The 24274-nt window shown below is 48.3% G+C and overlaps 2 protein-coding genes and 1 non-coding gene across 6 annotated transcripts in view; 1 reads left to right on the forward strand and 2 right to left on the reverse strand.

Moving 5' to 3' along the window:
• Positions 1–5244, forward strand: part of DIS3L (DIS3 like exosome 3'-5' exoribonuclease) — a 34341-nt gene extending 29097 nt beyond the window's left edge. For 2 of the 3 annotated variants that reach the window (XM_055126252.1, XM_055126250.1), the window contains 5 exons: positions 540–1073; positions 2120–2274; positions 2479–2657; positions 3589–3734; positions 4632–5244. In XM_055126252.1, coding sequence (XP_054982227.1) covers positions 540–1073; positions 2120–2274; positions 2479–2657; positions 3589–3734; positions 4632–5196 — 1579 coding nt within the window. In that variant the 3' untranslated portion in view covers positions 5197–5244. The remainder of the gene's footprint in view (positions 1–539; positions 1074–2119; positions 2275–2478; positions 2658–3588; positions 3735–4631) is intronic. The other variant, XM_055126251.1, reaches the window with a different exon arrangement.
• Positions 5245–7184: 1940 nt separating this feature from the next.
• TIPIN (TIMELESS interacting protein) lies at positions 7185–23994 on the reverse strand. 2 transcript variants are annotated; one of them, XM_055126253.1, is made up of 8 exons: positions 23839–23994; positions 20800–20937; positions 20398–20476; positions 19935–20010; positions 16884–17006; positions 16456–16519; positions 10911–11123; positions 7185–7802 (listed from the first exon to the last, which is right to left on the reverse strand). In XM_055126253.1, the coding sequence occupies exons 2-8, from the start codon at positions 20927–20929 to the stop codon at positions 7594–7596; spliced, it is 894 nt and encodes a 297-aa protein (XP_054982228.1). In that variant the 5' UTR covers positions 20930–20937; positions 23839–23994; the 3' UTR covers positions 7185–7593. The 2 variants fall into 2 exon arrangements, with proteins under 2 accessions (XP_054982228.1, XP_054982229.1); XM_055126254.1 differs by lacking the exon at positions 23839–23994 and adding an exon at positions 22250–22269.
• LOC129403093 (small Cajal body-specific RNA 14) lies at positions 15436–15569 on the reverse strand. Its single transcript, XR_008629071.1, has one exon. It is a non-coding gene; the product is annotated as a small Cajal body-specific RNA 14 (non-coding RNA).
• Positions 23995–24274: the final 280 nt, after the last annotated feature.

The following is a 24274-nucleotide window of genomic DNA, read 5'->3' on the forward strand; positions in this document are numbered from 1 at the left end:
CCCAGCATCCCATATGGTCCCCTGAGCACCGCCAGGAGTAATTCCTGAGTGCAGAGCCAGGAGTAACCCCTGTGTATCGCCGGGTATGACCCAAGAAAAAAAAAAAAGCAAAAAAAAAAAAAATAGAAGAATTTGGGCCAGAAAGATAGTAGAGCTTGGATAAGGTGATCGCCTTGCCTGAGGCAGACCCAAGTCATGTCTCTGGATTCCATATGGTCCCCTGAATACTGCCAGGGGTGAGCACAGAGCCAGGAATAAGTCCTGAGCACAGCTGGGTGTGGTGGCAAAACACCACCAAAAAAAGGTGGTGGAAGGGGCTGGAGCCATAGCATAGCGGGGAGGGCGTTTACCTTGCATGTAGCCAACCCAGTTCAATCCCCAGCATCCCATATGGTCCCCTGAGCATCACCAGGAGTAATTTCTGAGTGCCTAAGCCAGGAGTAACCCCTGTGCATCACCGGGTGTGACCCAAAAAGCAAAAAGAAATAAAAGTTGTTGGGAGAATAGGAAAATGATGGCGGTGTCTCTGGTCCTCACAGGTACGCTGTCAGTGTCATGTGGGAGCTGGATAAGACCTCGTATGAGATTCAGAAGGTGTGGTACGGCCGCACCATCATTCGGTCTGCGTACAAACTGTCCTACGAGGTGGCGCAGGAGCTCCTGGACGGGAACAGCCGCGCGGCGGACGACATCCCGGAGCTGCAGCCGCTGGACGAGAAGAGCAGGCAGGAGCGGCTCGAGGGCCTGGCGGGGGCCATCGGGAAGCTAACGGCCATCGCCCGGCACGTCCGCGCCCAGCGCGCCCACCGCGGGGCCCTGGAGCTGGAGGGGGTCGAGGTGCACGTGCAGCTGGACGGCAAGAAGAACATCCACGACCTGGTCCCCCGGCAGCCCCTGGAGGTGCACGAGACGGTGGCCGAGTGCATGATCCTGGCGAACCACTGGGTGGCCAGGAAGATCTGGGGGAGCTTCCCCCAGCAGGCCCTGCTGCGCCAGCACCCGCCCCCGCACCAGGAGTTCTTCGCCGAGCTCCGGGAGTGCGCGAGAGCCAAAGGCTTCTGCATAGACACACGGTAACGCCCCATCGCGGGGGCCGGAGGCGCCTCGGGTCTCTGAGGGCTGGAACGTGGATGGAGGATTCCAGCGGAAACACGGTTCTCTAGGCGGGCACTGGCCCTTCATTTTGCACTTGGAGATGCAGAGCTAAAGGGCCCCTGGGAGGTCCCCCGGTACTCCCACCTCCCCCAACACACCCACTTCCTTCCCTCTTGGCATTTCCTTTGCCGTTAACGTTGCTCAGTGACGGGTGCTCACTTAGTCTGGAGGCACACCAGTGACCAGGGGAGGTGCAGGCTCGGAGCCTCTCCCACACGCAGAGCCCGGGAGCACTGTGCAGTAGAGCACTGGGCCAATGTCAGAAGTCACCACTCAGGTGGGAATGTTTGTCTTCCCTCCAGACAGGTCCTTTGACTCCGCATGTCCGGTGTATGGGGGGACCCCGGGATGGCTGAGAGGCAAGAGGCCCCCTGCCTCCGGGCCCGAGGCTGGGGTCCCGTCCCTGTGCAGCCCCCATGCACCAGGCAAAGAGCCAGCGGCTCTGACACGTGCAGGGCCTTAGCTAAAGAGTGGCACCCCTCAAAGAGAAGGGAAAGGGGGAATAATCAAATTCAAATGATAGAGAATTCTAGGATGTTCTGTATTAGCCACCATTCAAATCTTTTCTTTATGCCGTGGATATTTTTGCCCGGATCTTGTCTTTTGTCTGGCCGAGTTCGTCTGCGCGCTGAGCTCATGGGCTGATTCAGAACTGGCCGTTCTACTGTCTGAACTATGCATGTGAAGTCTGGGAGGTTTACCTCCCAATCAGGCTTCTCTGCCCCTGCTCAGAGCAGAATCTTCCCGTCCCGCCATCACTCTTTACTATTTAAGAAATGCACTTAGATGCTTCAACAAAACTTTGCTTCATTTAATTGCTAAAAGCTGCAAAGAGTTGCTTCTGAACCGTGTCCAAAATCACTAACTATTGTTCGGACTCATGAGCCCAGGGTCCCCTTCAGGGTGCTGACATGGCGGTGACTGCCGGGGCCCGACTCAAGGCTTTTCCAACTCTTCTTGGCAGGTCCAATAAAACACTGGCCGATTCTCTGGATAACGCCAATGACCCCGACGACCCCATCGTCAACAAGCTGCTCCGGTCCATGGCTACGCAGGCCATGTCCAACGCTCTGTACTTCTCGACAGGATCGTGTGCGGAGGACGAATTCCATCATTATGGTGAGTCGGCAGGTGCCTTGGTCCCAGGGTTCTGCTGTGCCAGGGATCACACCCAGGGTCACACACCAGGATCACACGTGTGATAGGCACGTGCTCCACAGCCCCGGAGCACATTCCCAGCCTAGAATATCTCTTTGTGTGCCCATGACCTTGAGCAAGTTGTTATAAACATCTTGTTTACCTTGATTTGTTTTCTTTTCAAAGGTCTTGCATTAGATAAATACACTCACTTTACCTCCCCAATAAGAAGATACTCGGATATTATAGTACACCGGTTGTTACTGGCTGCCATTTCGAAAGATGAGAAAATGGAAATGAAGGAAAATTTGTTCAACAACAAAGATCTGGAGGAGTTATGCAGACATATCAACAACAGAAATAGAGTAAGAAGGGATTTTAAATTATCTTTCCCGTCATACAGTTTCCTAAGAGGATTTCGGCTTTATTGGGTGATAGGATGAATTTTCATATTCTAGCAAATTATATTCTAGAATTACTCCACCAGCAAAAACATGAAAATTGTAGCTTGGTGAATAGCTGTCAACAAGTTAAAAAAAGGTCTAAAGTAATTTCATGTGGATTTGGGAGATTTAACCATAGGTAAGATGTTTACCCCAAAATGTCATAATGTGAAAAGATCACCTATCAACTTAACATGCCAAGAAAACCATTAACAGTTCTACATGGTGCTGGGTTTTTATTATTATTATCATTATTATTAACCTGTCACACTAGCAGCCAGGGAGATAGAGCAGAGTGGGGTAATCCCAGCACCACATAGTCCCCAGAGCACTGCCAGGAGTAAGCCATGAGCATCACCAGATGTGGCCCCAAAACAAAACAGTATCACATAGATGTGTGACACTTTCCCTTCACCTAAAATGAACTTGTCACAAATTTGCCAACCTCTTATTTAATGAATTATGAAGGGATTCTAAAATAACGGTTTTTTCTTCATTTATTTTCTAAGAAATCTTTTGGGGGATCTGGGGAGGTCCCGGGCAGTGCTTGGCCCTGGGGGACTCTTCCCAGGGATACGTGACCCCTGGGTTCTACAGATGGGGCCAGTGGCTCCAGGGGACCAAGGCTGGGATTGAACTTCTGATCCCACCACAGGCAAGGGGTTGCCTAAATGACCACCCCAGGCCCCCCTAAGACAGTTTTAAGTGAATGAGATGGTTAAGTTCAAACAGAAGTAGACTGAGTCGAAGAGAAGCGTCATCATCACCTCTGTGAGGACATTCTCCCCAGAGGCTGGTGAGTTCTGTCCCTCCGGGACACGGGTCCTCATGTGGGTCTCCTGGTCGCTCCCAGGCAGCGCAGCATGCCCAGAAGCAGTCCACGGAGCTCTTTCAGTGCATGTATTTCAAAGACAAAGACCCGGAAACTGAGCAGCGCTGCGTAGCTGACGGGGTGATCTACTCAATCAGGACCAATGGGGTGCTGTTATTCATACCGAGGTATGTGGTCTCACACAAGAGCTGGGAAAGCAGTCGGACAGGAGAGAGCCCCAAGCACAGCCAGGCACGGCCCCCAAAACAAAAGAAAGTATAGGTACACTGAGAATATAAATAGCATATTAGATATAACTGAATTATCTTAGTAACTAGTTACCATATGTATGTAATAGATAATTCACTGTAAGAATATTCAAGATTAGGGACTGGAGCAGTAGTACAGTGGGTAGGGCACTTGCCTTACATGCACCCAACCTGGGTTAGATCCCTGGCACCTTGTATGGTACCTTGAGCCCTGCCAGGAGTGAATCCTGAGTGCAGAACCAGGAGTAAGCACATGGCACAGCAGGGCACCACCCCACCCCCACCACACCCAAAAACACAAAGTATTAAAGATTAGAATCTGGTATATCTCTGTCAGCCTTAGGACAGGACTTTTTTTTTTTAAGCAAAGTTTTTATTTCCATCTGTTCAATGAAATAAATATTTACAGAATTGAATTGCAAATTGTTTTCATCCAAAAACTCAAAACAAAAAAACTTTTTTTTTTTTTTTTTTTTTTGCTTTTTGGGTCACACCCGGTCATGCACAGGGGTCACTCCTGGCTCTGCACTCAGGAATTACTCCTGGCCGTGCTTGGGGGACCATATGGGATGCCGGGGATCGAACCCAAGTCGGCCACGTGCAAGGCAAACGCCTTACCCGCTGTGCTATCGCTCTGGCCCTCCAAAACAAAAAACATTTTTTTTTTTTATAGTTTATTTTTAATTAGTGAGTCAACGTGAGGGTACAGTTACAGATTTATACATTTTTGTGCAACAAAAAACATTTTATGTAAGTATACAAGAACCACAAAATGAGAACACATTATCTCTGCATTTTATTTTGGCGACAATTCAGGTATGGCATTAAAGGTGCTGCTTATCTAAAAAACAAAGATGGCTTAGTGATCTCCTGTGGTCCAGACAGCCAGTCTGAATGGAAACCAGGATCCCTTCAACGGTGTCAAAACAAAATCACCTCTACCACAACAGGAGGGGACTCTGTCACCTTCCATCTGTTTGACCACGTTACAGTAAGTCTGTTAAGTGTTTGCTTTCAGTGTAAGAAAATGAAAGCATGTGATTTAGCAAGAGGCACTCTCTTTTCCACGCAGGTGAAGATATCTGTCCACGCTTCCCGCTGCCACTCGGACTCCATCTGGCTGGAAATCATCAGCAACAAGCCGTGCACGGGCCCCGAAGCGGAGCTTTCTCACCAGAGCTGCCCGCTGCTCCGGAGCGATTTGGTTAAAGAGGTGACGCGGTCTGTGGAGGAGGCGCAGCTCGCCCGGGAAGAGAAGCTCAGCCCCGTCCAGGACGAGTACCAGGAGTACTGCCAGAGCAAGGGCAAGAGCCTGTACGCCCTTCTCGAGGAGATTCGGGACCTGGCGCTCCTGGACGTGTCCGACGGTCTTGGAACATGAGACACCGTCTTGGAACATGAAAGCCTTCATTAAAAGAGCTTTGTTTTACGGGTGTCTCGCCTTCACTGCAACATGAACATCTGATTCTCTCACCCGGTATTCTGCTCCACCTGGGCCAGGTCAGGATTTTGCATGGTCCTTCCAAGGACCCTGGCCTGAAAATGAGGCTAGTAGCCCATCCTACGACACCTGCTGCTTTTTCTATACATACATGCCATTTTTCTATACATACATGATAGTTTTTCAATTAAAACGCAGTAAGAAATTTAAGAACGAAATGAAGCTATTACAACTCTGTTAGAGACAAGATGATATGAATATAGCGCCTCAGAATTGAGGGGTTTGCTTTGGGCCACACCCAGTGGTGGTCAGGGGACCATATGCAGTGTCCAGGCTTGAACCAGAGTTGGTCCAAAGCCCTAAATGGGGCGGGGAGGGGGCAGAGCGAAAGTACAGCGGGTAGGGCATTTGCTTGCACACAGCCAACCGGGGTTCGATCTCCAGCATCTCATATGGTCCCCCAGGCACCACCTGGAGTAATTCCTGAGTGCAGAGCCAGGAGTCACCCTTGAGCATCACCTAGTGTGACCCAAAAAGCCCAAAGTACAACAAAAACACAAATGAGTACCGGGGATTGAACTCAGGTTGGCCATGTTCAAGGCCAGTGTCCTACCTGTCTGATGGCCCTAATTTATAGATAATTATCTTACCCGCAAACCCAACACTGAAAAAGTGCCTTTCTTGGTCATCTCATTCAGTTTGTGAGGGCTGGGAGAAGCCAGAGGAAGCAATTTCTTCAGGCACTGGAGCATTCAGGAGTCCAGGCTTCTGGCTGACCCCCTGTTGGGCAGTTAGCCCCGTGCCCTGGGCCTGCCAGCAAAGCCTCCCCCACCCCGATGTCCTCACTCACAGCCTTCTCCATCCTCCACTGCCGCCTCCGAGCACTCAGTCCGTGCACCCTTGCTTTGTGTCTGCTTTTAGTTTGGGAGCTGAGTGGTCCTAAAGGTGCAAGGGGTGATGGGGCGCCTTGGGGGTTGCTCCAGCAGTGCTCGGGAGCTCCAGAGGCCGAATGAGCCCAGGGCCACTACAGAGCATGAGCTTCAGTTCTCTGAGCTCCCCACAGCCTTCGCAGGAAGAAGTACTAACACTTATTTCTTGGTTTGGGGCCACACTCGGCGATGTGCAAGGCTTACTCCTGGCTCTGCACTCGGGGAGACTAGCCGGGGTGCCAGGACCAAACCCCAGTGGCTGCATGGAGATAAACACCTCGATTGTAGTTGTGCTGTGGCAAAGGTCTAACTCTAGAATCATCACTGCGAGGTTTTTCCACAAAATGCCATCTTGCCACTTCCTAACTTATAAAAACCAGCCTTGCCTTTACTCTCCAGTCAAGAACTAGACCTCAAGAGGGGAAATGAGCAAGAGGGGTGCAGGGGGCTAAGCCTTGCACCCTGCCCACCTGGTTCGAATAAATCCCTGGAACTGGCCTGAGCTGTGAGGTGTGGGACGTTCCCCACCCCTGCCTGTTAGATCCTCTCCCCCTTCCCTTTGCTGTCCTGTTATGTTGTGGTACTGGGGGTCACAGGGCAATGCTGGGGTCACGCTTAGAGTACACTAAGCAATCCCCCACTTACCTGTAACCCTGGACAACCAACAATCAGGCCTTTAAGCCTGTTGTGTGCCAACTTGGTACTATTGCCCTTTCCTTACCTAACACTGCTGAGGAAGCCGAGGACCCCAGCAGGACTCCTCACCCCTGCCCTGACCCCAGGTCTCCTCACCCCTGCCTCAGCACCAGGACGCAACAGTCCTCACTGCCTAGACTTTCCTTTCTGTCTCTACTGAACATGTTCTTCCTTAGAATTTCACCCACCAGCTTCTCCCTAGATGGTAAAATGACTCCTAAAAATACACATGTAAACCCGTCAAACATTTTAACATAAGTGTAAATTGCAGAAGTAGCAATTTTCATAAAGTCTTGAGACAGTTTAAAATTTTTTAAATTGACTTTAATACTCTTTATAAATTGCATCTTAAAACTCCACCCAAGTTAATGCAAATGAGGCCATCAATGGCACACTGGAAGCTGCCAATCCAACTACTAATTATTTTTATGAGCATTGACAAACAATAAATAGACCAGACTTCTCTGAAGTGAATAAGTTAACTCCTTTATGTACAGTCTTTTGTTGTTCATGGGCTGCACCCACTGTGCTCCGCGCTCAGGACCATTCCTGGTGGGGACTGAACCCTGGTCAGCGGTGTGTAAGGCAGGCGCCCTACCCACTGTACCACTGTTCTGGTGCTACATGCGAGTATTTTAAATGAGAACCAACAAAAATTCCACTACATACGGATTTTCACCAACAGAAAACAAAACACAGAGCCCTGCGAAGCTCAAGGAATGCCCAGGTGTTCCGTGGGGCTGGACGGCACTGTCCCCATGTCGCTCACGGGAGGTGACCCCCCTTCACTGTGTGCACTGGTGGTGACAGCAGCATCGGGACAGTCCAGAGCATCTCCGTGAAGTCCACTTGACTGCAGCTCCTGCTGGCCCTCCCCTGTCTCTTCAGCAGACTGGGCTGAGGGTGTGGTCAGTAATGAGTCTGGAAGAGAAGCCATCACATAGAACTGCTTGGTAAACATATCTCATCAAAGTAGTGATGATCACTTCATTTTTTCTATCATTTTATTAGTTTTTTCTGTACATATTTCTATATATAACAGTTCCATATATAACCATACATAATATAGACTACCATCTAGATGATCACTTCATTTTTTCTATTTTTACTGTTTTTTCTGTACATATTTCTGTATAACTTCCATATATAACCACACGTAACTATAGACTACCATCTAGATGTATGATTTTATTTATCTCCCCCCCCCCCAATAAAACTTTAAAAAGTAAATGTTTTCTGAACAGAGCGATAGTACAGTGGATAGGGAACTAGCCTTGCATGCAGCCAACCTAGGTTGCCAACCTAGGTTCGATTTCCAGCACCCCATATAGTCCCTGAGCCCCGTCAAGAGTGATGATCCCTGAGAGCAGAGCCAGGAGTCAGCCCTGAGCACCACCGGGTGTGGCCCAAAACAAAAAATTTTTGGTTTCTGATTTTTGACCTCTCAAGCAGTTTCCAGGGGGATGAGAGGCTGATCTTATATTTGGAGCAAGTGGGCTGCTTTGATCTGGGGAAATTGCAAATTTTTGTTTTTTGTTTTTGGGCCCCCCACACTGAGCAGTGCGGGGCTGGAGGGCATGCAAAATGGGGGAAATCACTTAGGCCCTCACTCAGTCAGGGATGCACCCGACCACTTGAGCTACCTCTCCTGCACCATAAATTCATTTCTATACATGTATAAATTCCATTCAAAAGAGTCTTGAGGTCAAACTCTTCAATCATAGCCAAAGGCAACCCATTCTCATTCAAACAACTGCTAAAAAGTTTTTTAAAAAAATATTTCATGCTAAGTGAAATGAGTCAGAAAGAGGGACAGACACAGAAAGACTGCACTCATCTGTGGAATATAAAATAACAGAGTAGGAGACTAACACCCAAGAATAGTAATATATAGTAGAATAGTAGTAGTAGTATATACAAGGAGGTTGGCTCCATGGCTTGGAAGCTGGCCTCACATGCTGGGGGAAAGGCAAGAGAAGGGAAGACCAAGTCAAATGTGGTTGGAGATCCCACGCGGGAAGGGAGATGCGTGCTGAAAGTAGACTAGAGACTGAACACAATGGCCACTCAATACCCCTATCGCAAACCACAACACCCAAAAGGAGAGAGAGAACAAAATGGAATACCCTGCCACAGAGGCGGGGTGGGGGTGGGGGGGACGGGATTGGAGGGTGGGAGGGATACTGGGTTCATTGGTGGTGGAGAATGGACACTGGTGGAGGGATGGGTTCTCGAACACTGTATGAGGGAAACACAAGCATGAAGATGGGTAAATTTGTAACTGTTCCCTCACAGTGACTAATTAAAAAAATTAAAAAATTAAAAAAAATAAAGATGAATTGATCATCCACCTGAAAAAAAATATATATATATATATATATATATATATCTAGGGGGCCAGAGCAGTAGTGCAGCAGGGAGGGCATTTGCCTTACATGCCACCAACCCAGGTTCGATTCCCAGCATCCCATACGGTTCCCTGAGCATTGCCAGGAGTGCTTCCTGAGTGTAGAGCCAGGAGTAACCCCTGAGCATCACTGGGTGTGTTTCCCCACCCCCCCCCCAAAAAAAAACAAAGCCAAAAAATAAAAGTATTCCTAATTTCAAGAGAGGAGAGATAATACAGTGGGTAGGGCACATATCCAACCCAGGTTTGATCCCTAGCATCCCATATGGTCTGCCAGGAGTAATCCTTAAGTACAGAGACAGGAGGGACCCCTGAGCCCAAAAACAAAACAAACAAGCAAAAAATTCTTACTTCATGAGGCTGAAGTGAAATACAGAGGGTAAGGGGTTTGCCTGGTACACAGCTGACCCAGGTTCAACTCCCACCACCACATATGGTTCTCCAAAACCCACCAGGAATGATCCCTGAGCACAAAGCAAGGAATAAGCCCTAAGCAGTGTGTGCCACCCCCCCTCCCCCAAAAACATAAGAATCAAGTACCTTGGGGACAGTACAGCAGGGGGGGTGTTCACTCTGCACCTGCTACCCCAGACTCAACCCCCGGCACCCCATATGGTCCTCTGAGCACACCAGAAGTGACCCTTGAGTGCAGGGCCAGGGTTAATGCCGAGCAGCTTGGGTGTGACCCCAAAACAGAACGAAGCAAATCAAACTTGCTGACTCAAGACAGCTCAAGAGGGTGAGCATATTCTTTGACTGGACCCAGGTCCAGCCTCCAGAAGCTCGTGCTCCCAAGTCCCAAGAAGCAACACCAGCATAGACACAGGAGAAGCCCCAAGTCCACTGGGGGTTGCCCCAAAATAAGAAAATTAACCCAGTATGACTTGTTGTTGTTGTTCTGTTTGTTTTGTTCGGGCTACACCTGGCTGTGCTCAGGGCTTACTCCTGGCCCTGCACTCAGGGACCCCTCCTGGGAGCCTCCAGGGACCGCCCAGGTCAACAGTGTGCAAGGCAGGCGTCCCCCACTATCCACAGCCCCAGCCCCGAACAACAGACTGTAAGGCAGTTCTGAAAGAAAATTCAAGAGAATGGAACTGATGGCTTATAAAGAAAGTGACACAACGTAATAAAAATGCATTTTAAGACCGATTCATGTCACAGCAAATGGCTGTAAAACTCTCAAAGACCCCACAAGCCATGTTTCAGAGAGAACCAGTTATGTTCATAATTAATGTTCCTAAACACAAAATTATGGGTCATGTGCTGAGAGGAGTAAGAAAAGAAGCATGTTTTTGAAAAATCCAGAATCAATGTTAAATGATTAACTTCAAAGAGAATCAGGTATTTACACATCTGGGATTGGTTTATCCTTTCAAGATTCCTCCAAGTAACTACCAACCTTAACACCCTTACCACATCCACCCACCTTCCTCTCTCTCCCCCCTCCCTCCCTCTTACGCGTGCGCACTCTCTTTCACGCTGATACATAAAGTTAATATACGATGATCATATATTTCTATTCCTAGAGGTATTTTATCCGGGATCTAATAGAAGAAAGCTAACATTTCAAACATGCACCTGCTATATCAATGGCAGCATATAAAACCGAACATAAAGTTTACCATTTCCGAGGGACTGACTGTTACTCAGTAGCTTTGCCTGCCTTCGTTCCAAGGCCAGTTGTTTATTTCTCTCAATTCTTCGTTGCTGCTCATCTGTTAGGCTTCCACTTGACTCTGAAGAAAACTTCTCACTTTCAGATGAGTTTATAAAACAGGTATCGAAGTCAGCAACAGTTACCTCATTGCCATTATTTTCATTTTCTCCATCTACATCTGCAATAGAGAAAAGTCAGTAGTACATGGGTAGTGTTATTAGGAGAGAGTATGTCTCTCTCTATTACTTGGAATCCAGGTTTTTGTTTTGAGGTTGCACCCGGCAGTACTCAGGGGTCACTCCCAGTGATACTTGGTGGACCATAGGATGCTGGGGGTATCAAACCCGGGCACCCCTGTAAGTCCTCCAAGAGATCTCCCCAGCCCTGAAAACCAGTTTCAAGTGGTAAAATACAAGACTTGTAGAAACAAATTTGTAAGGTAGGGAGTGTGTTATAAACATCTGCGGGGGCTGGAGCAATAGCACAGTGGGTAGGGCGTTTGCCTTGCATGCAGCCAACCCAGGTTTGATTCCCAGCATCCCATATGGTCCCCTGAGCAGCGCCAGGAGTAATTCCTGAGTGCAGAGCCAGGTGTAACCCCTGTGCATTGCTGGGTGTGACCTAAAAAGCAATAAATAAATAAACACATGCCTGATTTCAAAAGCTGACTGGGGGGAGGCGGCGGCGCAGAGAGGGATGCTCCTCACCAAGCACAGGCTGGCCAAGCAGGAGGCTGCTGCCCTCCAGGCACCACTCGGTTCCCCAAGTACCACCAAAACCACCTCTGGGCACTGAATCAGAAACAGTCCCTGAGCATCACTAGGTGTGGTCCAAAAATCAAAAAAAGGGGGAAAAGTAAAAAAGGGATGTGTAAATTGAGTAAAGGGGGGGGTCAACTGAATGGTGAAGGATGGAATTTAGTTGTGAACTTACACTGATTTTTTTATTCTGCAGTGAATCAAACCCAAGGCCTCAGATGCAAGGTTCATGTTCTACCCGAACTATGTCCCCAGGCCTAGAGGCAGCACTTAAGGAGTATTTTAGGAACTAGAGCAACAGTACAATGACATGGGCTAGGCACTTGCCTTGCACATGGCCAAACCAGGTCCAATCCCCAGCATCCCATGATGGCCCCCTGAGCAGCGCCAGGAGTAAGCCCTGAGCCTCGCTGCGTGTGGCCCCCAAAAAAGTGCTTATTGCAAAACAAAAACATGTTTTAAGTCATGCAGCTCTTTAGCCTAAGCATATTTTCTACCATTACAAAGAATTTTACTTTTCTGTTCATACTGTCTTTTTTTCTTTTTTTTCAGCTAAGAGAGCAAAAGGGTCAGTGAAAGTGAGGAGAGGGAAGAAGGGTCCAACAGGGACGATGCCGTCCTGGTGTTCGGGGACCCTACGAAATGCTGGGGATCCAACCCAAACTCGAGGCAGGTGCCCGAACCGCTATACCACTGCTCTGGCTTCACAAACAAATTCAACCAGCCTGCTATGCTGTCTCTGTGGTATACAGTAATAGAGAAGTTAATTTTTAAAAATTAGGATGAAATCCAGATACAACAGTAAAAAAAAGACAACAAATTTAGATCTGTGACCAAACTTAAAGCTAATTAAAAACAACAATCTTAGTGCTAGTACTGTCTGCATTACTAGTCTTGATACCTTTTTTTTCGGCGGGGGGGGGTTACTGGTGGGGAAGGAGTTGGGGCCATACTTGCAGTACTCAGGGGAACATGTGTCTCAAGGACAAAATCCGGGGCACCAGCATGCAAAGTCTGTGCTTCAGCCTTCTGAGCTATCTCCCTGGACCAAATCTCGATAAATTCTTGAAGTGCCACCCACCGGTTATTTTAAAGTAAGATGCACCTAAAACGATCCACAGCAGAAGAGCATATATAATAGATCATCCGTTTATATTGCATATAAAACAATCAGAAAAAAATAAATCTATTATATTTAAAACAAGGCATGGCAGGAGCAATAGTTGAGCAGACAGGGCATTTGCCTTGCACACGGCTGACCCAGGTTATATCTCCAGCATCCTGTATGGTCCCCTGAGCACTGCCAAGAGTGAGCCCTGAGTAAAGAGCCAAGAGTCAGCCCTGAGCACCGCTGGCTGTGGCCCCAAAACTGAAGACTGAGAGAGCCGAGGACGTGGCTGAGTGGGAGAGCAGTTGCCTTACACGCCTGACGCATCAGGTCTGGCCCCAGCACTGCCAACACCGCCATGTGCCCGGTGCCACCCATGTGGGCCTTGCGGGCACTAAGCCTAGCATACAGTGACAAAAGCTAGTTTTCACTGTCCAACTCGGTGGAAAAGACAAAGAACAACAGACCACACGTGGGAGCTCCAGAAGATCTCTGCAGGGCTGGGAGGCGGCTGAGGACCGGAGCCCGGGCCTTGTAGAAGGAGTTCTGGGTTCGTCCCTGGCACCGCATGATCCTCTAGGAGCCCCGGGGGCCCCGTGCACCACGGGGAGACATGGGTAACCCCAGCTCTGCAGGGCCTGAGCAGCACTGACCCCTCAGGACCCTGCGTGGAGCTTCAGTTGTGCTTGGCCAGGACTCACTGGAAGTGCCCGCAGACCTCCTGGGTGCCACTGGAGAGACCCTCCCCACCCAAGAAAAGAAAAAATAGCTGAGAAAGGTAGGTGAGAATCTTCGAGCGAAAGCCGGCAGAATCCCTGCACTGGTGGATGAGATAAAAAATGAACTGGGAGAGGGGAAGAGAAGGGGCGATACAAGGGCTTTTACCTTGCACACGCTGACCCAGGTCCATGCATCCCAGATGGTCCCATGAGCACCACCAGAAGTGATTCCTGAGCACAGAGCCAGGAGTAAGCCCCAAGCACTGTGGGATGTGGCCCACAAACAAACAACAACAACAACCAGGAGAATGGGAGTGGGGAGGTTTGCAGCAGAGACACAGCAGGGAGACACCCCTAGGTTGCAGTCAAGTCAGGTTCAATCCTGCCAGAAGTGATCCCTGAGGGCAGACCCAGAAGTACCCTTGAGCATGACTAGGTGTAGCCCAAAGGACAAAAACAACAAAAACCTCTGGGGGGAGAGAGCACTGTAGGCCGACCCACCATACAGCCTCATGATCCCGCCAGCTGTGATCCCAAGTACAGAGCCAGGAGTTAAGTCCTGAGCATGGCAGGATGTGGCCAAAAAACAAACAAAGTAGGGGCCGGGGTGATGGCTCAGCAGGTAAGCTTTCCTTGCACAAGATCTACCCAGGTTCAACCCCGGCACCACCAGGAGTGATCCCCGAGCACTGCCAGGTGTGGCCCAACCCCTCTTATCACATCAGTACCCTGATAAACATATCAGAAAACCATAAACATATTAGAAATGTTTATATTTAAACATATGTAAATATATGTTTAAACATATTTAAACATATTTATTTAAACATATATAAATATATGTTAAATATAAACATACTAGAAATAAAATGCTCAAAACAGTTTTAGTGCGGTGGCATCTCCATAGTCTTGGAGACTATGGAAATACAGAGGCGGCAGTAAACACGTTCTGATTTAAGCCTCACCAGGCTCCCTGTATTTCCGCATACCTCAGTGCTGCTGATTTATTGATGCTGCTGCATCAAAATGAGTTTCCCCCTCACCCAAACACCTCTGCCTGCCTGGCCTCTACCATTTGCCATTCAAAGCACCAGGATACTCCGCTGTGAAGCTTTCCCCTCCTCTAGGTAATGCAACTATACACTCACTGCTCTGCGCCCTGCTCAAATCTCTAGTTTCGGCAACCGTTAGACTAAGGCAATGACGCACATCTGACTTGTTCACTAGACAGCCTGTGAAGCAAGGACTCTAATATTATTCTTTTTTTTTTTTTTTTTTTGCTTTTTGGGTCACACCCGGCGATGCTCAGAGGTTACTCCTGGCTCAGCACTCAGGAATTACTCCTGGCAGTGTTTGGGGGACCATATGGGATGCTAGGAACCAAACATGGATGGCTACATGCAAGGCAAACACACGCCTTACCCACTGCACTATCACTCCAGCCCCTATTATTCATTTTTAACATAGTACATAACACAAAAAGTGAAGGAAAACAACAATGCTTTACTATGGGTTTAGTACTATAAAGAATAAGTCATTTCCCTACATAAAATCTCATGCCACTAGTACATACCACAACTTATGAACAAATTAAATCCTGGTTTATTTCAATCCCAATCAATCCCAATACTGAACACTTTCTTTTTTCTGCTTTTTGGGTCACACCTGGCAATGCACAGGGTCACTCCTGGCTCTGCACTCAGGAATTACTCCTAGCGGTGCTCAGGGGACCATATGGGATGCTGGGAATCGAACCCGGGTTGGCCGAGTGGAGGGCAAACGCCCTACCTGCTGTGCTACTACTCCAGCCCCTCTGAACACTTTTAATGTAGAAATAACTTGAGGCGGTTCTACATGGAGTCTGTATTTCTGACAACATACGTTCAGTTTCCTAACTGCAACGAGGATGTATGGGGCCATCGCACAGGAAGTCTGATGACTCTACAGACCCTGTCGGCAAGAACCATGCTTTGCTGTACGTGACCGCCAACGGCTACACTGCACGGCTCGCAGATGCAGCCCATACCAGGACCAGTCACGGGGGGGCGGGGGGGTCTCCTCCCAGGAAAGCTCAGGTCAAGCAGCGCCGGTGGCCGGGATGGAGCCCAGGCCTCCAGGCACAAGGCGTGTCAGCCTGTGAGCTCTCTTCCCCAGTCCTTGTTTGCACTTTGTTTGTTTGGGGGGTCACAAACCCCAAACATGCTCAGGGGTTACTCCTGGCTGTCCTCAGGGATCATTCCTCGAGAGAGAAGCTCAAGGTACCAGATGGGATACTGGGGATTGAAGCTGGGTGAGCCACAGGACAGGAAAATGCCCTACCCGCTGTGCTATCTCTCTGGCCCTCGTGTCCGCACTCCTAAGTAAAATGTAAACTGTTTCACCACCAGCTTATTCTGCCAAATTTATTTTCTATATTCACAAATGATGTGAATGGAAATGAGTATCCTGTCATATATTTTTACTAACAAGCTCGAAAAAGGGTCTGCAGGTCATCACCACCAGATTTCTCAGAGCATCAAATACCATCAATAGCATCAAATACATATTCACAACATCTCTTAGTGACACTAAGGCCCTAAAGAAACAAGTCTCAGGGCCAGAGCAACAGGACAGCAGGCAGGACACTTGCCTTGTGAGCCGTGGACCTGGGTCAGATCCCTGGCACCACTAGAGGCCCCCAAGCCCGCCAGGAGTCAGCCCTGAGCACAGAGGCAGGGTGAGGCCTGAGCAAGCACTGCTGGGTGTGGCCCAAAGCCAAAAAACACAAGTATCACACAAGTCTTGATGCACTGTGCTATTTCGACTCACTCCCAGTGACTGTGCTAGAATTATATATTCAGTAGACCAAGAACCCAGTCCAATAGTACCATCTACGCCATCTCTAAATACAAATTAGTTAGAAAGTGAGAAAACCTTCGTTCTTACCATTACTGCTAATGAAATCATCATGCACAATGGGCAGATCAAGTCGAATTCGTTTTAAACATGTCTGAAAATAAAGATACTGTCACATTTTCATCCATAATATTTAGGGGGAAAAAAATTCATTAATTTGTAGTTTCTAGAAAGTTGCTCTTCAAATACCTATTACCTGTCCTTCTTGGAGCCCAGAGCAATAGTACACCAGAAGAGTGTTTGCCTTGCCCACGGCCAACCCAGGGTCAACCCCTGGCAACTCATTTGGTCCCCCGAGCGTGGCTCAGGAATGATCCAAACTGCCCCGCCACCACCCAAAATAACTTCCCTTCTCTACCAAGATATATTTCAAAATGAGATCCCGGTTACTTGACCTCCACTAACTCTCTGTACTATTTAACATTGTGAATTATACTTAAAATAACCTCACTACCCACCTGAACTTCTTTTTTATTTCCCAAGTATTCAACTCTGTCAATAAAGTCCTCAAACTGGAGTTTTGGGAACAGCCGATGTGCCCAGTGCTCCATGTGTCTGATCAGGGTCTTCAAGTCTTCAGCCTGACACATGAAAATAAATATGCGAAACAGAACACTCACTCTCACAGCCCACCTTGTCAGCAGATTCTCGAACCAAATAGTCATGCCAAAGTCATCGGTGTCATTTTGTATTTATAAGGTTGAGAAGCTCCTATAAAGGACTTCAAGAGAAAATCTTAAGGGCTTAAAAATTATAGTCTAAAAGAGTACTGGATACAGACATAAAAATCAAAGCAAAAAAACATGGAAAGTTAATTACTAGTTAAAAGATAATCACGCATGTTATCTTTTCAGAACTGTAAAGCAATATTTGAAAATAAGCTTTAATAAAAGATGTCAAGAGGGGGGGAAGAAAAAAAAAGATGTCAAGATACCTTTTAAAAATAAAGTGACAAGTTCCTAAAACATATTTTGAGCAGCACTGAAAATTCAGCACTGTGAAAATATACTCAGAAATCCCAAGGGCAAAGTACCAAAAATTTCTGAATGTAGTTAAAACATTGTTACACAGAGTGCCTCTATATAGAAACTTAAATTTAACATTAATACTTCTAGATCCTATGGAAAAATCAAGTTTAACAAGACGGACTAATAAAACTTCACATGTCTTGAGAGCCCTCCCTGACCCAAGTCACTCAGCCCCAGAAGCTGAAAAACTCCAGAACCCAACTGCCACAATGCTCAAGGCCACTCTCCATACACTCAGGCCAAGACTCACCCACATTCCTGGACCGCACGGCTGCAAATGCAGCCACGCAACACTTCATAGGACACACTCTACCCATACTCCAGGAGTACCACACCACAATTGATGGGGTTCACAGTAGTAGGCAACCAATCTTAGAGGAGAAGAAACACACACACACACACACACATATTTGAGCACACAAGGCTCAACCTTCAACAACATGTTAGTGATTTCTTATAGAAGGGCTTAATGATCCCTGTCGAAATAGAATAATCTCCACACTCTTTCCTCTAAGGATACTTTTCTGTAGCATCTTCAGCGGTTTATCATAACAAAGAATACAAAATACATTATTTCAGTTCTGCTTTGGGGCAGGGATTTGGGTTCAGGAAGGAAACATCCCAAATATGGTGGGAAGGTGTAATGGTGGTGGGATTGGTGTTTGAATATTAAATGTAATCAAATACTTTAAACTACCTTATAATGTAAAAAATAAATTTAAAAAAATTAAGAGGGATAAGACAACTCAAAAATAAGTAAGTAAATGAAGTTTGGGGGCTGCACCAACAGTGCTCAGGGCACCAGGCGGTGCCAGGGACTGGCCCAGGCCTCCGGTTCGCATGTGCTCAGTCCACCTGCCATCTCTCAAGCCCTTATTTTTCTCTTAAGCGTTTTTCTAGGAGGGTCAGAGAAAGAGGTCAAGTGACAGGACACAAGCCAAGCGCGTGCCAGGTTCCAACTGTTCCCTTCCCAGTATCACACAGGCTCTGCACGCGACAGGTGTAAGCCCCCGACTGAGCCCCGCCAACTGTGTGCACTTGAGCTGCCCTGACAGAAGAACCTCAGTGAGCAGACAGGTCTAAGGCCCAAGGCACTGCTCTGGATGCAGGAACCCTGGGTTTGGTCCCCAGCATCTCACGGCCCTCTAAGCACCGCCAGCAGTAAGCACTGGGCGAACAGTAGTTTCTGAGCACCGCTGGTGTGACTCTAAAACAAAAAAGTTAATCAAGTTGGGGTTCAGAGGGTGCAAAGCCCCAGTGTGACCTTGGCACCACAGTACCCGCCCCTGCCCCAAGAACACAGCCCGGGGTGACCACCTTCCCCAGCATAAAACCATGAGTAGTCCCTGGGTGTGACCCAAAGACCAGAATAAGTCATTGTCGTTCTGATAACCGAGTCTCACCCAGGTGTGCTCAGGGGACCATATGTGGTGCCAGAAATCAAACTCAAAAAGGGAAACACAGTCCCTGCTGCGCTCTCTCTCCAACTCCAAAATAACAATTACTCTTCAAGCCTAACGCACGAGCTCCGAAGAATAGCAGGGGGCTTTGAGCAGCCACTGTGCAGACATGGTTAGGGGTTCAGATCCACGTGTGCCACATGTGCCACATGATCTTGGCCGTGTCTGAGCCTCGTGACCCTCTCCTGGCTGCACCCAAGAACTGCACCCTGGCCTGGCGTATGGAAGCACCATCAGGAGGTGTGAGCTTGGGCACAGGGCGCCACTGCCAGGAACTTCGAGCCTGGCAGTGGCTCCCTGTCAGAGTGGCACAGCTACGGCTGAGGCCCCTGAGGCTCCACTGATGAGCGGGCACCGTCGGGCACAGGCTCAAGCCCAGGCCCTGGCAGGCACAACAACAAGGCAGGGCGGGAGGAGAACTCAAATTAGTTTTCAAAACTAAGAACCATCAGAAACACAGAACACATAGATTTTAAATCTTAATTTCATCACTTAAACAAACCACTTTACTCTGTTCCTATTTTCTTCAGTTTCTGAGAAAGAAAAAGTCAATTTTATTCCTTAAGTTAATAAAAACAAACTCAAGCTTGGGGCTGGAGTGATAGCACAGCGGATAGGGCATTTGCCTTGCACGCGGCCAACCCGGGTTTGATTTCCAGCATCCCATATGGTCCCCCGAGCACTGCCAGGAATAATTCCTGAGTGCAGAGCCAGGAGTAAGTCCTAGGCATCGCTGGGTGTGACCCAAAAAGCATAAACAAAACAAAACAAAACAAAACAAAACAAAAAAACCTCAAGCTTAAAGACTCATTTGATTTTCTAAAGTCATATACAGTGCCAAAAATGACAGGAAATCATGTTCTCTAATACATCAAATAGTGCTCATTCCATATGATAGTTCTTCAAGAGAGATAAACTACCTGTGAAATATTTGTAGATTCCCAGGAATGTGCTCATGGGTCCACAGTTTCACAAATACTCTAAAAACAGAGGTCTGAGAGCTAAATCAGACACTTCTTACCTCATGGCCTTTCCCTCTGAATTTTGCCTTTTCGTACACATGTCTTAGTGCTGGCAGCCCTCTCTCAGAAATCAACCTGCAGACAGAAAGGTTTGCAATTCTGAGTTCTCCAGAGCGCCAAGTCTAAACCAGGACCAGAAGAAAAAACAAAAAAAAGTTCTGAACTAAACAAACCAAAAAAAGCCCTTTAGTAATATGTGATCACCAAGTCACTGCTACCAAAAGCTTTCAAGGAAAAAAATGGGACCTGGAAAGAGAGAGGAAGAGGCTGAGCACAGGCTTTGCGCACAGAGGGGGTTTGAGCCCTGGCACCACCTGGCCCTGAGAACTGCCTAGAGCGAACCCCAGCTGGGAACAGCGATGAGGGAAACAAAAACAAAGTAAAGGTGAACCATAAACCAACAGGGAGTCAAGAAAACTTGTGTCCCCCAGAGCCAAAGGTCTGAGTGAATCCTAAACGTACCTCTGAGCGTCCAGCTTGGGGATGTTCCTTTTCACGGTTCTCTTTGGAGGCACAGGAACAGGGGCGCCTCTCCCTGACTCTAGCAGAACAAGCAGAACAAACCGAGACTTAATGATACTCTTGTCAGCCAAACCTCTTGTAAAATACAGAATTTCAGAGCTGACTGATGAGTCAACAATTAGTACAAGGACACTTTTTTTTTTTTTTTTGCTTTTTGGGTCACACCCGGCGATGCACAGGGGTCACTCCTGGCTCTGCACTCAGGAATTACCCCTGGCGGTGCTCAAGGGATCATATGGGATGCTGGGAATTGAATCCAGGTCGGCCGTGTGCAAGGCAAACGCCATCCCCGCTGTGCTATCGCTCCAGCCTCAGTACATGGACACTTTAAACTCTACAGACCTTCATCAGGGTCAGCCCCTTCACCATCTCTTTCTGGAGACACTGGGGGTGGGAAGGGAGGAAAAGTCTCATCCTCCATCTGCTCATCATCCGGCACATCCATCAGGTCATTCTCCTGTAGTTCCAGCATCTTTTCTCCTAAGAGGAAAAACAGTAACATTTATTCATCCATGTAATCTTCCTGTTAGTTTTATCTACAACATTCATGTTTCAATCAACCCAGATTTCAAACTCATACCTCATGAAACAAAGACAGGGACAGCAGGTGGGGCACTCTCCTTGCCTGTAGTCAACCCAGAATCAATCCCCTGCATCACATGGTCCCAAGCCCAGCAGGAGTGATCCCTAAGCACAGACCCAGGAGTAAGCCCTGAGCACCACCAGGTATGACCCAAGAACAAACAACAAAAAGATGAAGGCACTTGATTTTTACACTTGATTTTTACAGATCTACATCAGTACCTTTTTGTTAACCAAAGAAATCTGAAGAGAATCTCCACTTTTTTTCTGGCCTCCCCTCCCCCCAGGACCAGAACCAAAACCCAGAGCCTCAAAGATGGAGAGCAAGTCTCCGAGTCTGGTCTACATCCTCCATCCCGAAGCTTTTCACTTTACACAAAAAGCAAAAATAGTAGTGTTACAGATGCGGTGTGCACCAGGAGCAACAAAAACAGAGCCAGGCTGCTGACCCAGCTCCACCTCAGACACGCTACATACATCAGCTGCTGACTCAGCTCTACCTTAGACACGCTACACATTATCAGCAGTCTCTGACCCCCACCTCAGGACGGCTGCCAGGAGCAGCAAGACTGAAGAACACTGGGGCTGGAGTGATAGCACAGCGGGTAGGGCATTTGCCTTGCACGCGGCCGACCCAGTAAGTCTGAAAATTTTAGATTTGGGGCTGGGGTGATATAGGGGGTGGAGTGATAATACAGTGGCTAGATACTTGCCTTGCAAGCGGCAGACCCAGGTTCAGTCCCCAGCATTCCATAGGGAGTGATTCCCGAGACCAGCAGGTGTGGCCCCAAAACAAAAATTTTACAATTGTACAGATAATATTAAATCATAACAAATAACATGTAAAACTTAGTACATCCAGTGAAGCAGGAGTTCGTCAGTGTTCTTCAAGTGTTTTGGGGTTTTTTTGGGGTTTTTTGCTTTCTGGGTCACGCCTGGCGATGCACAGGGGCTACTCCTGGCTTTGCACTCAGGAATTACCCCTGGCAGTGCTCAGGGGACCATATGGGATGCTGGGAATCAACCTGGGTCAGCCGCGTACAAGGTACATCTACACAACGGAATACTATGCAGCTGTTAGGAGAGATGAAGTCATGAAGTTTGCTTATACGTGGATGGTCATGGAGAGTATCATGCTAAGTGAAAAGTCAGAGGGACAGACATAGAAGGACTGCACTCATTTGTGGAATATAAAATGAGACTAACACACCAGGACAGTAGATACAAGGGCCATGAATACTGCTTCATAGTTGGAAAGCTGCCTCATGAACTGGGGGAGAAGGCAGCTGGAATAGAGAAGGGATCGCTAAGTGAATGATGGCTGGAGGAATCATTCAGGACGGGAGATGTGTGCTGAAAGTAGATAAAGGACCAAACATGATAGCCTCTCAGTATCTATATTGCAAACCATAACGCCCAAAAGTAGAAAGAGAATATGGGGGAAATTATCTGCCATGGAGGCTGGGGGAGGGTGGGGAAGGGAGGGTATACTGGGGACACTGGTGGTGGAGAATGTGCACTGGCGGAGAGATGGGTGTTTGATCACTGTATGACTGAAACTCAAACATGAAACCTTTGTAACTATATTTCACGGCGATTTAATTGAAAAAAAAAAAAAAAAGATCTGTGTGATAAACAGGAGCTCGCTCAAAGCACCAGGTCCCAAGCCTGACCCTCAGTATCGCACACCGCTCCCCATGCCCGATAAACCCCAACACCACGGCGTCCCACAGTCGGGATGAGGACTGCTGGGAGTGGCCCCAGGACCTCTGAGGACTGCTTCAGGGCTGTCTCCCCGTCACACCACTCTCCATGGTCTGAGGAGCAACCCATCTCTCAGCACCCCAGACCCTGCAAAAGCTCTATCCTACCTTGAAGCTCTTCCTCCGTCTCCTGCAGATGGCCAATTTCACCCCCTCGGAAAAGTCCCAACCCCGCTCCACTAAATATCCCTTATCAGCAGGGGGGCCAGTGCAAGCAGCAGGGTACTGACTTAAGATGGCTTAGTTTCTGTGCTTCCCGCCTTAGACTAGCTCGAAAGAGGAAGGAGCAGCAGACTCCTGCATGCCTCGCCACCGCATCCCAGAGACGGCAGAGCAGGAGCTCCAGAGGTACTTCTTGAAGAAACTAAAAAGAATTCCCAAGCTATCCTCACCCAGCTCCCACAGGAAAAATAACTTCCAGAGCTCAGTCAGCTCCCAAGTCTCCAACTAAAGTCAGAAAACCGTAAGGACAGCAAATATCTGCTCCTTGGATGGGATTAACATAGAAGGCAACCAATTTCCACTAACTAAACATAAACACGGAGGCTTGACCTGTAATAACATCTTAATAGTCTCTCATACAAGGACTTAACGCCTCCAGAGTGAGATACACTTGAAACTAATTTTCTTCTAAAGAAAAATGTTTTTGATCATTCTGTTAGCAAAATTATTGATAACTAGCGATATAAAATAAATTACTGAGGGCCTGCTACGGGCGCAGGCCTAAGGGGGTTAGGCAAACGCCCTACCCGCTGCGCTATCAACTGAGGTCTGTAGAAAATAATAAAATTCATCAACTTAAATGAATATTAAAATAAAATTAATTTTAATTAAAATGTATTACGACAAAGCACATGCAGGGGCGAAGCGACAGTGCGGCAGGTAGGGCGCCTGCCTGGCACCTGGCGGCCCGGGTTCGATCCCCAGCACCCTGTGCGGATGATCCCTGGTCGCGGGGGCGGGACCGAGCCCTGAGCACCGCCGGTGTGGCCCAAACAAACAAAAAAAATCCGATTTTTCTCCCCGAGCGCCTCACCTGCAGCCGGCCGCGGGCTCCGACGGACGCACTGCTCGCGAGACTCGGCCGCGCGGGACCGGGATACTGCTCACGAGATTCGAACGCGCGGGGCCCGGGACAGACGCACTGCTCGCGAGACTGGGCCGGGAGCCCGGGAAGAGCGCAGCGCTCGCGAGAAGAGGCCGCGAGAAGAGGCCCGCGCTCGCGCCGGCGCCCCGGGCCCCGCCCCCACGCTGCGCGCGCCGCTGCGCCTCCGTGTGGTCCCGCCCCTGCATGCCCCGTCTTTTGCAAAGAGCGCCAATCTGTTGGGTGGAGGATGTCTTAGAAAAGAGATGAGCACTACTAGGACTCATTCCTGAGTCACAGCCAGAAGTGACCCCTGAGCATCGCTAGGTGTCCCCTCCCTCACCCCTCCAAAAAAGAAAGCCATTAAAAAAATAATAATAATAAAATA

Source organism: Sorex araneus, chromosome 2 (assembly GCF_027595985.1).
Source record: "Sorex araneus isolate mSorAra2 chromosome 2, mSorAra2.pri, whole genome shotgun sequence".
Classification (NCBI taxonomy): Eukaryota; Metazoa; Chordata; class Mammalia; order Eulipotyphla; family Soricidae; genus Sorex; species Sorex araneus.